Source organism: Polyergus mexicanus, unplaced genomic scaffold (genome assembly GCF_030449975.1).
Source record: "Polyergus mexicanus isolate NDT 795.1 unplaced genomic scaffold, iyPolMexi1.0 SCAF_16, whole genome shotgun sequence".
Lineage (NCBI taxonomy): Eukaryota > Metazoa > Arthropoda > Insecta > Hymenoptera > Formicidae > Polyergus > Polyergus mexicanus.
This window is the reverse complement of record NW_027223336.1, coordinates 4040086-4057339: the sequence shown is the minus strand read 5'-3', so window position 1 is coordinate 4057339 and position 17254 is coordinate 4040086. Positions and strand designations below refer to the sequence as shown.

General features: G+C 36.4%; 2 protein-coding genes and 1 pseudogene across 7 annotated transcripts; 1 reads left to right on the top strand and 2 right to left on the bottom strand.

Annotated features, from left to right (window-relative positions):
* Positions 1-235: 235 nt before the first annotated feature.
* On the bottom strand, positions 236-995 carry LOC138940331 (uncharacterized; annotated as a pseudogene).
* Rho1 (ras-like GTP-binding protein Rho1) lies at positions 937-9017 on the top strand. 6 transcript variants are annotated; one of them, XM_070309264.1, is made up of 5 exons: positions 937-1039; positions 4818-4900; positions 6499-6659; positions 6746-7129; positions 7336-9017. In XM_070309264.1, the coding sequence occupies exons 2-5, from the start codon at positions 4843-4845 to the stop codon at positions 7372-7374; spliced, it is 642 nt and encodes a 213-aa protein (XP_070165365.1). In that variant the 5' UTR covers positions 937-1039; positions 4818-4842; the 3' UTR covers positions 7375-9017. The 6 variants fall into 6 exon arrangements, with proteins under 6 accessions (XP_070165365.1, XP_070165369.1, XP_070165366.1 ...); XM_070309265.1 differs by lacking the exon at positions 937-1039 and adding an exon at positions 1094-1601; XM_070309266.1 differs by lacking the exon at positions 937-1039 and adding an exon at positions 3067-3125.
* A 323-nt stretch (positions 9018-9340) lies between these two features.
* Erp60 (disulfide-isomerase A3) lies at positions 9341-13108 on the bottom strand. Its single transcript, XM_070309263.1, has 5 exons — positions 12844-13108; positions 11814-12045; positions 11523-11731; positions 11290-11406; positions 9341-11221 (listed from the first exon to the last, which is right to left on the bottom strand). The coding sequence occupies exons 1-5, from the start codon at positions 12987-12989 to the stop codon at positions 10447-10449; spliced, it is 1479 nt and encodes a 492-aa protein (XP_070165364.1). The 5' UTR covers positions 12990-13108; the 3' UTR covers positions 9341-10446.
* Between the last annotated feature and the right edge of the window lie 4146 nt (positions 13109-17254).

Genomic DNA, 17254 nt, shown 5'->3' with positions numbered 1-17254 from the left:
TTGTACAGCCAAAACATCCTTAATATCTGTTTCTATGCGAATGTTGTTTATTTTCGTTGGATACACTCACACGATGAGATAATAAATTTCTTTGTACGATCGATCGCAACCGTTCTACGACGCGAAAGTTACATTGTCACGAGGATTATTAATATTTATATGTATCGTAAAATCAATGTGTGTCCATTCGATCTAATCAATTTATGAATCCCGACCCAGTTTGACAGCGGATAAATCAGACACTCGGGCAAGTGATCAAGTCACGCGACATTCGGACCCCGGCATTTGGACGTGCTCGGTACATTCCTGAGATGCGTGTCCGAAAAGCATCTCTCGCCCTATCATCGCGACCGATAGCCGCACATTCGACCAATGTGGAAAGATCATAGGACAGACCCGCGCGTATGCGGTAGCACTTAAGTAGCGTATATACTTCATCGTAATAAGAGAGTATCGCTGTACCTTTCGCGGCAAAAAAATTTAGAAAATGTTGAAAAAAATAAAATTAATGTAAACATATTCTTTATTTATTTTTCTTCCAAAAACGTTGTACAAATTATAATTTTTTTCTCTACATAATTTTTAAAAGAAAAACTTACGTATCAAATTATTACTTATAATATACTATTTATGATATTTTATATCTCATTATACAATACATATAGGGAGCTTTCTAACAAGAAAACATAGATAGACAATGTCACGTAATTGGCTATTATATAGAGAATTTTTAAAAAGCCTAAAATTGTTCTATTTGACAGCCAATCATATGATTTTGTATTTATGTGTATTTCTTGCTAGAAAGCTCCCATAAATATTAAAACAAATTTATATAGATTGGCAAAAGCGTCCTGTATGACATCTATGCACGAGTCTGCGGAAATCGGTCACGTGGGTGGCGATGACGTCACCGGCGCATGCGCAGAAACGTCCCGCCGATGGGATTTGTCCCACGATCGTTCTACACTGCACTCAACAGATCGAGGTGTGGCCATCGAGGGCAGCCATTTTCTTGACTTTCTGTCGCTTAAGATTTCAGGTAAATACGCAATTATATTTTAAGTTAGCGCCGGCCGGAGTGGTGCGAGGGTGCGTGATGCGCTGTGCGTGCGGGCGTCGCGAGAGTGTCCGGGCACGTAGAGATCCCGCCGGGACATCGGGCCGGGTACGGTGCTAAAAGAGGGAAAAAAGGAGCCTGCTCCTCCTCCGCGAGCCGAGGGAGTGAGGGAGTGAGGGAGAGAGAGAGAGAGAGAGAAGTATGTATGTGCGTGCTCGTGTGTGTGTGTGAGGCGGGGAGATAGGTAGACGAAGGAGAGCGAGAACGGGTCGCGCGAGGAGACTCCGAGGGAGTGTCATGCGTCGCGAATCTCGTTCGCTCGGCATCATCGCGCTCCGTAGGCTCTGACGGTTATCTCGTATCCGCGTCGCTCGTGCGCATTCTACGTGACTCGTATTAGATCCACGTCCACGTCCACGTCCACGTCGTCGTCCCCTTCGTCGTTGTCGTCGCCGTCCCGCTGTCGCGAAGCTGAGCAATCCGCACGACGGATCTTTTGGAATGCTTTCGGGCTCTACCTGACACTACGTGGCCGTTTAGTTCAGTAAGTAAAGTCTCTCTCTTTCTCTCTCTCTCTCTCTCTCTCTCTCTCTCTCTCTCTTTCTTTCTCACATATCAGACACACACAGGCATATTTCTCCGCTCTCGTGACGATTCCCTTGCGTACCTCCGTGTCGTACGCACCACGCACTTCTCACGCCGCTGCCTCCACCTTCCCTTACCCCCTTTCTTTCCCATTCGCGGCATGTCTGCCCTTTTCGGCTGCAACAAACAATGTTACATTTCCCCGCATTCGTTAATGACGTTATATGTTATATTCGGACGACGGTGGAGGAAAGAAAGGTAAAATGGAAGTGCGGTTAAAAGGAATTAATTTCATCGCGTTCTCGTCTCGCTTTATAAAAGCACGGGCAGGCGGGGGGGGGGGGGGGCTTGCATCTTCGACGCGGAATTTTGCGGAAAAAAAGAAAAAGAAAAAAGCCGCGCGGCCACCCTCGCGCCACTTCTCCCGTCATTCCCGAAATTGCGGCGGATCCATGATCGATGAAATAGCTCGACTCTCTCTCTCTCTCTCTCTCTCTCTCTCTCTCTCTCTCTCTCTCTCTCTCTCTCTCTCTCTCTCTCTCTCTCTCTCTCTCTCTCTCTCTCTCTCTCTCTCTCTCGCGACAGCGCTCGTTCCGAGGAGCCGGATATCGCCTCGACGACTGTTTACCCCCGCCACCCCTTCCCTCCCGTCCCCGTGCCTCCCCCTCCCTCCCTCCCGCCCTGCGTAAACAAATTCTGGAATACGTGCGCGCTTTTGACGTGTGTCGTGTGACGCGATTATGCGACGTACCCAGCATCGTCAGGAGCAACGCCGATCACGGGTCCGTCTCCCTTCAGCTGCATCACGTTCCACTTTCTACACTTGAAATACCCCACGGGATTGAGAATTTTGAGCGTATTAAATTTTGACGAGATCGATATTCAGTACGAGACGGAGAGAGAAAGGGATAAGGATGAAAAGGAAAATATAACATTTGCAGCTTAAAAAAAAAGAAAAAAAGAAAGAAAGAAAGAGAAAAGGGGAAAAGAAGGAAAAGAATACATATACACTCCCGACATTTACGTTATCGATGATGATTTTGACGTTTATTATTCTCAGTTCCACTCTCCACGCTTCGTTTCTTTCTTTCTCTTTTTATTCTTTTATTTATTTATTTATTTATTTATTCATTTTTTTTTCCAAATTTTTCGCGAAGCTTGAATGTGCGCACGTGTAGCATTTAAAATGCGAAAAGAATGGAACCCTCCGAATATCTGGCGATGTCGATAGCGTCTCTCGAGAATTCACGTCATCGTTAGCGTCTCCTGAGCACTCGCGTCATCGATGGCGTCCTGGGTATCCGCCACGCACTCCCCCCCCCCCTCTCTCTTTTTCACGCTCCCCGACCTTGGCCGATGCGCACTATCTTCGTCGTGAAGGAAGGCATAGGTTAGTTTAGCCGAGACGTACTCCCGTCTGTTCGTTTTAGTCGCGCTCTCTAAACTTCGTTTCTTTCTTCTCGCCCCCCCTTTTAAAATCGAGGTAAACATTTTAAATGCGGTGAGCGTACAAAAGAATGTAGAGTGTAAGGCTCCTAAGTAAGTCTTTTCTTTTTAATTCTACATACAATTTTCCACAAGTTTTCTCTCTTTTTCCATTTTCTTCCTCGACCAAAATATCTTGTTGTTCATTCAAGCGCGACTAAAAGGAACATATTTTCTAGTTGACGTTTCTATCATTGTAGAAAATGCTCATCGATCGGGTTAGGAGTTATCAGAGGTGACTGCATGTCTTCTGTCATCGATCGATGTGTTCATCATCTTCGGAGAATTCTATATTTAACGGAAGATACACAATAGAGAATTAATTTAGTTCGATGTACAATATTTTTTATTCTCCTGATATCTACTCTGTATTTGTTTTTTTCCCCCCCAATAAATTGTAAATAGGATCCATATATATACAATATAAATCGTAAAATAAAAGACTCGTTGCTGCGTGTCACGGATTCGCGATATCGACGTGGACATTGTCGTCTGTTGCTCGAATATTTTGGCCAGTTTTGTTTGTCACGACTTCTGTGTTTTGGAGCAGGAATAATATTTGATTTTTGTGTTAGTTACGAAAGGATTCTCCATGGCAATTTTTGTGTACTTTGCGGATGATATTCCATATCGATGCTTTTTTTATCTTTATGCGACTTTGCTGAATATCATTACAAATCTATTGCGATGATTGCCATTGTTAGCGTGGTGGGTTGGTATAAAGGGATAAATTTTCGCATCAGGAGCTTTTTCCTTTGTTGCTGTCAATTTATGTAGTATCTTCTTCTCGATTCTAGAATCAATGAGATCATCACTCTTTTCTGCTGTGGGCAACTGTATTTCAAATTGTTATAATCGTTTAAAGCCATATTAGAATAGCCTCTGAACTTCTGTACAACACATTCTTGTGTCTGTACAGCTTGTATCACATTTGGATTTATGCTTTGTCAAATGGTTCTTCTAATGTGGATACATACAGTGTTTGATATTGCATGTCTAACAAATAATATATCGGGCTTTTGTTTCTTTTCTCTCTCTCTTTTTTTTTTCTGCATGCGATCTCGACAGATTATTATTTTATCCTAATGCATAAGGTAAAGTCTTTGATATATAAGTTGAAGGAACTTCTTGTTAGATGTAGCACTTGTATAAATGCGATCCAAACGTAAGTGTAATTTTATATATTAGTCCATTTGGTATATTATAACTGTTTTTATGGATATGATCAAATATTTAAAAGACCCTACCTTATGTAGCCACACAAATTTCATATATCTTGATTTAGATATGTACATAAGGTCATCGAATGCGATGAGAATCATTATATTGAATCATTGACAATCCTGTTGAAAAAAGTAGTATATATATATATATATATATATATATATTTTTTTTATGTTAAAAGGAAAGAGTTAAGAAATGGAAAATATTGCAAAAATTTTATATAATGAAAGAGGTATTTTCAAGCTTTAATTATATATTTATACATACTTTTAGTATATATTATAAAACAGATAACATATATATGTATATGTATATATATATATATATATATATATATATATATATATATATATATATATATATATGCGTGTGTGTATGTATATATTGATATTTGTTGTGTGGTATATTGCATTCATCTCGCAGCTTCCTACCTACATCTAACATATAAAATGTCCACTTAAAACAGAGACGCTGAAAGAAAGACTAAAAACATGGGATGCAATGCGGGCCGATGCCTCGGTCCAGACGATACGGGGTACCCTGGATCAGGTACGACCCAGTCAATATCCTTTAAAACTTCAGCCCTCGTAGGTCCTGCTTTTTTATAGACCGAGTAGATCACAGGATTTACATGACATTCGCTTTACGAGAGTAGCTTTGAAATTATAGAAATAAATTAGAGTGTGATAAATCGAAATAGCCAAAGGGGTCACTGTACTTTATTCTGTGCAAGAAAAGGAATATTTCATATATTGAGAAATTAGTTCGAAGTAAACAGGCTACGAAAAAGCGCTTTTTGGGAAAAAAAAAATGAAAATGAAAATTGAACTATATAGCCTACGAGGTTTGAACGTAAGAAACTATTTATATTGCGCTCTCTCAAAAAGGAGAGATGTATATAACACATGACTTACACGGTCTCTCTCTTTCTCTTTCGAAGGTTTACCCTGATTTCTTCTTCCTAACTCTGTCCTGATGAAGAACGCTTCTTAGCCCCATCCGTCACTTCTTTCGCGTATTTGTATCATACACGCTTTTGTAAATCTGTTGAACTAAAAAAAAAAAAAGTTTACCCTGCTCTCCACTCAATTATAATTTATCGATGCTGCAAGAGAAGCAAGTTTAGTATCGATGTCAATACTAACTCTTCGTTTTTTTTCCAGCTATCTTTTGCGTTCCCGACGTATTTCATTACGTTTTATAATATAAACCATTGTATATGTCGCAGACTCATCACACCGCATGCTTTTAGTTTGAATAATTTGGTAGTGTTCTTCGTGCACAATGTCGCATTGACTGAAATTCTTCATCGATATCAATTTAGTGTTACTTTTTAGGTGATAAGACACTTTAAACTATATATCTATGTATATGTATATGTTGACATTTAAAATACACGTTCTGAAAGATTAGAATTTACATAGAATTGCAATAGAATTTGCAATAGAATTCATCCTCTGTATCTATAATAGCTTAAGACTTTTATTGTAGATAACATTAGTAAGAACGTTAGAGATTACATCTCTTATGTAGGAGGAAAATATATTATATAGTATATAGTATGTGTGTGTACTTTGTATAAATGAGTCACGATTAATGAGAAACGCGATAAAAGCACGGCTACCGCATATTATCGCCTTAAACATTGTGGTACGATGTGATAGCAAAATTAATTATATATAAAAAAAGAATTTATATGACTAACTCTCTCCGTGTAAAGTGGGTAAGTTAGTTTGGTGGAGAAAATGTTCATTTTTTTGGAAATTATAAATTGCCATTTTGTGAAATATTCTCACCTCGAGACATTATCCTTCTCGAAACTTTTAGATAAAATAAATTGATAAATCGAAAACACAAAGTATGCCTGTTTGAGAGAAAGCTATATATTTGACTAAAATTTTATATATGATACGATAAGAAGAATTGAAAAATTTAGCACATTGACTTGACTGCAATTGTGAAATGCATCACTAACTTATAACAAATGTAAAACACATTCTGCTTTTCATATTAATTAATCAATCGTATTTACATACATCTTAAAAGCAATAAATGTTTTAAACGAGCAAACAGTGCCAATTGTACATCAGCTCACTAGATTACTTATCAATTATTTTAGGAATAACGTGTACTCTTTTGAATTTTAGGATTCATGGCAGCCATCAGGAAGAAATTGGTTATCGTGGGTGACGGTGCTTGCGGAAAAACATGTCTTCTCATAGTATTCAGCAAAGACCAATTTCCTGAAGTATATGTACCCACGGTATTCGAGAATTATGTTGCCGACATTGAAGTGGATGGTAAACAGGTGCATGTTTTCTTCAAATTTTTCTTATTCTCTTTGTTGAGAGATTTTTTTAATCATTTAACAAACGATATTTATTTTGTAAACAGGTGGAACTGGCTCTTTGGGACACAGCTGGACAAGAAGATTATGATAGGTTGCGTCCCTTGTCGTATCCGGACACGGACGTCATCCTAATGTGCTTCTCCATCGACAGTCCCGATTCCCTGGAGAACATTCCCGAGAAGTGGACACCAGAAGTAAAGCACTTCTGTCCGAATGTGCCCATTATCCTTGTGGGTAATAAAAAAGACTTGCGTAATGATCCTAATACCATTAAGGAGTTGAGTAAGATGAAACAAGAACCCGTTAAGCCCGAGGAGGGTAGAGCTATGGCGGAAAAGATCAACGCTTTCGCTTATCTTGAATGTTCTGCTAAAAGCAAGGAAGGTGTAAGGGAAGTCTTTGAAACGGCAACCCGAGCTGCGTTACAAGTATGTCTTAATTAATAATATAATGTGTTATGCTTGTAACCATAATTCTTAAAAGAATAGTAATCGTTAAATTGAATTATGCGAGTTAACATGAGAGAAACATTCATTGCGAGAAAAAATGTTAAGTAAAATACTTCTTCTAATAATGATTACTTGCTATTCTTGGATTAACGCATTATACTAACATGAATGTTGTAAAATTTCAGGTAAAGAAGAAGAAGAAGGGCAGATGTAGGCTCCTTTAAGATGTTTATCCCAAGTAAACCCGATGTAACACGGGCGAAATAATGGAATTGCGGAACTAGCTGCAACAAAGCTAGTCGTAATACCGCAGATCCCGCGGAAACCATGTTTAATTATTTTACATAATAAAATATACAACAACAAAAAAATGAAAAAAGATAAGGTGCAACCCCGTCAAACCAGAACATTATTAATATTAATATTATTAATATTATTATAATTATTATTATATGCATTCTACATCTTTGTTTTTCTTTTTTTTATCGTAGTGGCTCTTTATTTTGGTAATAAACAAAATGAAAGAAAAATTGATCGAGTTGAGGAAAAATATAGATAAGAAATAAAGAATATAAAACAGTGTAACACGCGAAACGCAGTTAAAGGACAATGTAGGAACCTAAAAAGGCGATTTGAGAGAATTTCGAATTTTTTTGCATTAAAGTTTTATTAAAATCGTCGCGTTATTGGCTCGTGAATGAAAAAAAAAGGAGAAAAGTAATGAACATTTATTACATTATAAAGGCGTATAGGTAGACCAGAGCAGAACACTTTACTCTTTAAGATACCAATTAGATTAAATGTGTGTATTATTATATATTTTATTATTATTACCTTTGAGTTATATTGTATCACAATGACACACTAACACAACGGATTATAACAGCGGCTATATAATATATTTATGTATTTCGAGGAACGCGTTTTCTTTGTGTCTGACCACGCCGTAACTAGACTTGCGGCTTGCGCATTTTTTTATACACATGTATACGCCATTGATATCTTAAGCGTATAATGTACTCTTAATCGGAGATTATCGATTGTACATAATTATCTCGCAACGATATGTCCCGAATTGATTTTACCATGTGTGCCACGATTATATTGAGTCAAGCTTACTTCGTGAAATTCATACCGATTTCCGACCTTGTTGTTTTTGCCACAAGTTCTTCCTGTTTCGCTTGTGCTACTCTTTACGTCGAAGTGAAAAAAAAATTGATGTGTTATTCGTCCTCTTGTGTAGAGATCCGTCTAATCTGTGTAAGATTCATAATAAAAATTGTGTTACAAAGACGTGGTGTTGAATTAACGGCCGCGTAACGCGAAGCTTCTCTCGGCCGTTAGTTCAACGTTATTTGACTGCGGAATTGTGTTCACTAAGTTCTCTCTTTGTTTCTCTCGAACGCGCGTTTAGTGGTAGTATAGAGATCTTGTTATATTACACGCAATACGCTTTTAACTGGAACTTTTCAAAATTGCGTAATGGAAAAAGAAAAAAAAAGGAAGCTTAGCGACAAAAACTTAAGATACTTCTGCCACGAGCGAACGCGCGCATGATGGATTCGTGGAAAGCAAAGAGGACACTTCTCTGTGCAAGTTCGCGCGTCGCTGTGAGGCTTGAAAGTGTTCTTTTTATAATGAGTTTGGTGGATATATACTGCTCTTTATATATATAAATATATATATATATATATATATATATATATATATACATACATTACTTATATAATTGTATCAATTATGCACCCGAGATATTGTATATACTTATGATATAAACTCTTTACCGTTCTCTTATAATAGACACACGCGCGTCGATCGAGATTCGAATATCATTTTTCCAGAGCATATATATATATAAACATATATACATACATATACACTTTACTCTTGCATGGCATAACCAGAGAGCAATAAGCAAATTACGAGAACGATCCTAATCGTTTAGATAAATGCGAGTCCTCCAACCTTATAAAAAAATATGACAAATACGTATTCGCATACACAATATGAATAAGTCGCGTTTTACTTCTTCGATTGAAGCTAACGCTGAAAAGAATACGCATGTATCTTGTATCCCCGTACACGTACATATACGCAGACACATACAAATGAAGTACTTCTTTTTTAATGGGCCTTATGAAAAAGTCACTGTGAAAAGAGTTATCGATAACGCGGTTTTAATCGCCGTAAGCTATCTTCTTCACACACATAGACACACACACACGCACATATAAGTAGAGATATTTTGAGACTTGAACGTGATTAATGTGGTTTGTATACGCAAAGAAAACAAAAAAAAGAGATTTATCAGCAGTTCCGATGAATAAACCAATTTTTTATCATCAAAGAAAAGAGATCGCGTCAATCTTAACTTCCGAAAAATTTCTACCAATTCACATACACTCCCCCTTTCTCTTTCTCTCTACACTACTAACTAGCTTTTGTATGTAACTTCTATATTGTATGATTAACCTACGAACGCTATAACAAATTGTAACTAACAATAAACATTTCTTATGAAGATGTATAATCGGTACTACTGTTGGATGACACCCGCGAAAATGGCACACATTTATTTGCATTAATTTCTAATATCTTTTCTTTTCAAATATGCATTAATATATACATTATACTTTTAATAATTTATATATCATAAGTGGATATGACATGCGTTATATGTAATTGCGTTAGGAAAAGAAATCTCTCAAAAGTTTTGTACAAAACAATTTATTTTGACTCTCGTATAAACAGAAATCGCTGCATTATCTCTTAGTGTATAATCGAAACACGCTAGATTGGAATGGAGTGTATGTGTGTGTGTTATTTTATATATATATATATATTTTGTGATAAATGAAAGATGAAGAATGTTTGAATAGACAGTATCTTATATATAAAGAATTATACGCTGATACATATCTATATTTATATCTGTATAATTCTTCATTTGTGAAGTACATTATTATGGAAATAGTTTAAAATTAATTCTATACGCCGCATCACGTCATTATATAATTGTTACAAATACGTGACAAATGTGTAGAATTAATACATGCTAAACAATTCTGAATACTAGAAACACTCCCTATTTGACGAACATTCTTCATCTATCACTTATTGCAAAATGCGTAATGCGAGAACGCATTGTATCTGCACTCAGAGCGTTATTCTTTTCTATGTTTATGCACATTTGCGCGTTCTTAACTGTACTCTTGCATTATATGAGGAAAACTCGCGGATCGTCGATCCGATTGCATTCTGAAACGAACTTTGCGATCGTCTTTCTCCATAATGTCTTATAGTTCGTCAGTTCTAGACTTGCGCTCATTGCCTTTACGATCATAGCCCTTGAGCTCATCAGTGGCATGTTTGGCAATGTAGTTGATGAAATCGTCGAGTAGGCGACCGCCTTCATATTTGACCGGGCTATCCTTGTCATCTTTGGGCACCCAGAAGAGGGTCGGAAAACCACGTACCTCGTACGGAGCCGGCACGTCGTTTGCCGTCGCGTCAAACTTGACAATCTCGACATCCTCGTCCGCCAGCTTTTCGCCCAACTCGTCAAATATTGGCGCCAATTTCTTGCAGTGACCACACCAGGGCGCGTAGAACTCAATCAGCGTGTCTTTACCATTGTTGGTAACCACATCATCGAAGTTTTTGGCCACCGCAACTTGTACGTTGCCCGTATTGCTCTCCGGGATCGGTTCGGATTTGAGATACGGCTCCAGAGCGCTGGCCTGCAGATCCTTCAGGAATACTTCGAATGTCTCCACTGAGAACTCGTCCTGAAGAACGAACTTTTGGTTTTTGGCATCTCGCGCTAAAACAACCGGCTTATCGCCTTTTGCGTAGTCGATGCCAAAGTCATTCAGCTCATGCTGGAAGTCATCCTTGGAAGCTATGGCGAAGGAGTATTCGGGGAAGTCCTTGGCGACTTTGATGATTCGGTTGCGCCAATAGTTTGTGCCCTTGGCGTTCTTCACGTAATCCACATTGTAATAGGCGACCACCAGAGGATTCTTGAAATCCTGTGCGTTGTCGCGAGTGCGTACGCCAGCGATACCATAGCTATAACAAAGTTGGTATTACAAGATGAGTTCAAGATCATGAAACTTTGATAAAAAGACGATACTCACTAATTCTTGGTGACAAAGTCGTTCACATCGCTAATAGAGTCGCCATCCTCGTATATTATACTTTTATCTTCAAACTTGTTGTGGAGTATCTTTGGTCGATATAGAACAATAGTGTTTCTAAAACACAAAATATTTTAGTTAATGTATATTTGAAACAAGTTATTCTCTTTGTGCGTAAACAGGCACACAGAGAATTGTTATTTCTCTTTTATATCTTTTATAATCATACATACTTGTGGGACGTTTTATCTAAAATCTCTTTTGTCGATGTGTGAGCAAATCTGACTTTTTCTTTGAGCTTCTTGGCAACAGTATGGAATACTGTGGCCAATGGAGAATCATTCTTTTCAAAGTAACCTATCACACTGACTTCGTCAGCCTCTAGGAACGTTTTGTGCTCCTTTTCACTAGTCAATTCTGTAGATGCTGGTCCTACTTGGGACTGAAACAAATATAGCCACGATACATAGAAAAATTGTGCTACTGGATCTGACAAATGTAATGAAAATATCATAAAATCTTACCTTCATATACTTAACAATACCAGATGCTTCTCTGGGACCATTATAATCAGACCTGACCTCGTTACGTTCGAAAATCTTGAGAGTTGGATAACCGCTGACAGAAAACTTGTTGCAAGTTTCCTTTCCACCTTCTGTACAATCCACCTTAGCGAGAGTGATCGATGGCTCGCTGCCTATGAGCAACTCTGCTGCCTTGGCGAAGTCTGGCTTCAAACGTTTACAATGCCCGCACCTGATAATAAAATAAATATTCTATCATTTGTCTCTTTATAATTACATAATGATGAATTAAAGAGGCATAAAACCAATAATTAACTTATTGATTTGGACTTTTATGAACAAATTTATACAACTATAGATATTTGTTGCTATGATTATCTTATATAAATCCGAGATTTAAATAAATCTATCAAAATAATTATGTATTCATTAAAGAGGAAAAAAAGCAGAAAAATAATTGAATTAGAAAAAAAGAAGAGAAGAAAAAGAGATTAAAAAAGCAGGTTATATGCTGCAACTCTTTTTATCGGATATCGAAAGGAGATTAAAAGTCGCATTTGGCAAATCTTAAATTGCTCGGGGAAATTGGAATGCAGATTTGATAATCTGAAACGTCATCAAATCTACTGAAAAATATCATATGCCGGCATTCGATGACGTCGACATCTCAGCGCGATTTTCGGCTCTAAAGAGATATTTCTTCTCTCTAATAGATAAAAAAAACTCAACTCCTTCGTTCCATTCTCTTTTTCGCCAACACGTTAACAAAAAATACAAGTAAATTCCATTACGATAGATAAAGAACTTTCCAGGCACCCGGCGATTAAAAACCTGTGCTTTCTACTTGTATTTTTAGCAATTTTTTACAAAATTTTCTCTCTCTCTCTCTCTCTCTCTCTCTCTCTTTCCATCAATATTCATTTTATTTTATATGCAGAATTTCAAGCAACTATTGACAGATAGAAAAGTGTAAAATCGCGCGATTAAAGGAGAAAACAAGACGAGAGAAAGAGAGAAACGTCTATCTCACCATGGTGCGTAAAACATGACGAGTGTGTTCTCGTGTCGCTCGAGCTCGCTCTCGAAGGTCTCGTCGGTAAGCTCCAGGACATCCTTCTCGTCGGCGTAGACGCCGAAGAGTAGCAGCGGCAAAATAGTGAGACATTTTAACAGCATCTTCGCGGCAACGAGCTTGTGATCTTGTGCGGGTCGTAAGTAAACTCAGTCTCTATCGGACAGTCCGTTTCGTCGGTCGCAGACGTGGCTCTTTCACGACTAGCGGTTAAAGAGACGCGGCCCGCGAAGTGCTGTCGCTCGCCGATTGGCTGGCCGCTCTCCCATTCGCGTGCCCGCGTGTACCCGGTGTCCAGAAAGCAAGCGCGCCGTCTCGCATCTCCGAATGTCATTATCTGCGAGAGATTTTCTCGCGATGGAATTTTGAACATTTGATATTAATACGCGTATTCGGATTCAAAGCTTAATTTCGATCATGAATAAAAATCTATATTAAATTGGATTGATTTTTGTGCTTTTTAAAGAAGCAAAAAAAAATTTTTTTTTTTTCTTTTCAGTTTGGCCTTTTTCTTTTTATTTAAGTTACAGAACATGTATATGTATCGAGGATCAAAGAGTCAGGATAAATGAACGGAGAAGGTTAAAATTTGCGGAAAGAATGATTACGGATTGTTTGCAGAGAGAAAATTTCACTATTTTTGACATATACGTGTTTTCTGGTACATCCCGTATATCGATTAGGCGGCACAAGATGCCCATCTCAAGGCGACTGGAAAACAATGTGTTCTTGACGCGGTTGGAAGGGTAAAGATCTTTTCACAATGATGAGAGAATAAATATGTATTCCGTTGGCTTGTGTCAATTTTTGTGTTATGTTCGAATATTATTATATCATAAAGTTGATTTTTAAGTTTCATTTTTTTATTTATAATATAATATATGTTCCTTTTTTAATCTATTAAAAAAGCGCTTTCTGTATATTTTAATTTAAAAATTTTTTAAAGTTGATCTTTTTCTTCTTCACCCGAAGGCATTGACAATAAATTACAAATCCATAAAATATTAATTCTTATAATATTTATCCTATAATGAAAAATATAAGATAAAATAAATAATTCCATAATATATATGCGATATATACTATGTAATATATCGACACGCATTTCGCGTTTCATCTTATAATTATTATGGTAGTATAATTATAATGTCATGGCTGAAGAGAAAACTCGTATTTTTTATTTTTTTTTTTTTTTTACTCTAGGAAACTTTTAATAATCAAAAGTCCCTCTCTGTTCATATACAAGTCTGATATAAGATTATCGATACAACAAAGACAGGTTCCGTCCATTTACACGTTTTGTGTGTTTTTCATATATATATAATTATATATATATATATATATATATATATATATATATATATATATATATTTGTATATATATAATTATATTTATATATGTATATTGATTATTTACAAAAATCATTACATGTATATAAATGACGACATTTATAAACGCGTAATTTAGGAAAGATGGAAACGCATTTTTGTGAAGATGTGATAGGAGGGGTGGAGGGGGAAGGGAGGACGAGGGCGAAGGAGGGCACGTTTTAGAAATTTCAAATTGAGGGATCGGTGAACTTCAATATAGCCGACGATTCAGATGCATTAGCTCCGATACTTTGCGAGCAACACTGATATTCTTCTTTTATTTTATAAGATATAGAATATAGACAGTTGAAATTAAAATCGGCGATAATCATTAGATTGTGAACTCTAAGAGATTGCGTTTATGTAAATCTGTTCTTTTCATCTGCACTATATTTTGTAATCTACTTGCATTCGAAACGAAATAAATATATGTTCATTAAAGAGAAGAAAAAGGAGAGATATTGCGGGAAAGTAATGGAAAGAGTGCAGAAGGAAGGAACAGATCCGAAATTCAAGACCTTCAGTCGCAAAACATGAAGATATTTACAGATTTTAGTAAAGTAGAAATTGGCAATTTTATATATCCTTGGTCGTATTCGTTAGTTATTTTCAATACACTTATATCTTATACACGATTAAATTAAATATTACGTATAAAATACTTCAATTCACATTTATATCAAAGATTCTTACAAAACTTTCGATCCAATCTCAATCCTTTTTCCGACTGATTAGAAAAAGAGATTGACTAGGAAAATGATGTTGCGAGATATATATCTAACAATCTTTTTCTCATTGACGAGTTTCATTAGCTTGCATTGAATCATTAATACTTAATATTTAATCGTTATCAAATCTGAGTATTATTCTCAATTCATACTTCAAACACACTCACACTGTCAGTTTAATTTACATTCCCATGAAGAAATGTAGTTTTCGCAGAAGAGAGATAAGGCCAGAAAAGGATTTTCACAAATCTACAGGTGCATCAAATAATTTAAATATAAAATAATATATATTATTATAAAAGAAAATATACACAAAAATATATAATACCGTATAAATATGTTTGTATTTTTTATTTTATTTCGTTATGGAAACGTCAAAATATAAAATATCGCAAAATGCGGCTAAATTAGTGTGTGGACGTACTGATACAGATCAGCATAAATATTTCGATCTGCAAACAGCTAAAATTGAGATCCTACTTCATACTTTATCAGTTAAATGAAAATTTTTATCGCTATAATATCAATTAATAATTTAAAAATACTTTTCCTACATTTCTTCACAATTCATCGTCCGATATTTCAGAGATGCTCGCATAGTATACCAAGATTACGGAAATGACGGACTTTCGAAGTTGGACGAAGCTCGCGAAGAACGATAATGATAAATGATAAAGGAAGAGATAGATAGTTAAAAAAAGAAGAGAAATGAGATTGCGCGAAACGCAAGGAAAGCGGAGCTTATAATACACATCATCCCGATGCAACTGTACAACTATAATACATTCGTACATCAGCCGATGCTATAAATAAAAAAGAAATAAGGTCCATTCGCTTACATTCTTATCACAGGTTGCGATAATGTGTAAGAATTTTTGTATTCAACGGTAGGGGGGAGAGGTCGGCCGCGGCGTCGGACCGTCCTCAGACAGCGAGAAGAGATAAGCGGAAACCTTAACGGACGTATCGTAGAAAAGTGATCTTCTTCCTTCTTAGGCTCTTCGCGAGAGAAAAGACGCTCGATGGATACGTGCCCGAGGACGATATATGGACTTAATGATGACGATGGCGACGATAAAGATGATGATGATGATGATGATGCTGCGCGAAGGGCGAATCTCGTTACAGAACTTGATAATCGTTATCTCGCGCTTCCTATACATGCTCGTCATCGAGTACTTTCTCGAGTACTTATTCGCTAAATTCGTTTCTTTGCTATTGCTTACCCGTTACATTGTGTATACGATGAGACCGTGATTGAAAGATTCGGTGTAATAACAGTTTAAACCATATTTGACAACTTATAAAAAAAGATAATTTTTATAAATAATATATATGGTATGTATATAAATTTCTATTATATATTAAGTAATATAAATCATTTTAATATTTATTATATAGCGCGATAAACAATCCCTTTTGTTCGCTTATTAAAAAAAGTTTGAGGAAGTTAAAAGTAAATTTGAATTGAGAAAAATAGATTTAATTTAACTCTTCCAATTTTGGGACTCTCTTTTATTTTTTATTTTTAAAAAGAAATAGCTTGTGTATATAAACCACACAGTTGCATTGAATTTTTCAATTGGTCGCAAGGTATAATTCGCGCTAAGTCCTTGAACAAACGATTGTTATATGAAAAATGATTGTAAACTGTTGAAAAGAGTATATTACACGAAATACATCCAAGAAATTTGTGACTAAAGAAATTGAGGTTGCACCAATTTCGATTAGCAAATCTATATTGTTTATCTATATTGTTCTCTATAAACTCTAATAATATCGTAGACAAATAGACAGAGACAATCCAGCTAATCATTAATGTTGATATATGCAACATTCAAAGATGAAAGAAAGAAAATGAAAAAATTGGTGCAAGCAATTCTCAATGTATAACAAACCTGATCTTATACACGGGAAAAACTTCATGGAAACTTTATAAGTGCTTTAACTTTAACTCAATTATCTCAATTTGATTTATATATAAAATAGACAAAGATAGCAAGAGTATCGGAATATCTTTTCCGAACGAGCGCTCCCAAGTGCTTCGATACACGCTACATCAGCATCGCCGACGTCACGTCGTTATTACGCGATTTTTCGATCGCTCGAGATCCCGTAAAACATCGCACATCTTATCCTCTTTCTATTAAGAACATTATACAATTATGTACGTACGAATGTATAAAATCTGTTTTACGACTAAATGGGAATGTACGATCCATTTTCTCTCTCTTTCTCTCTCTTTCTCGTCACATACGCCCACACGACGA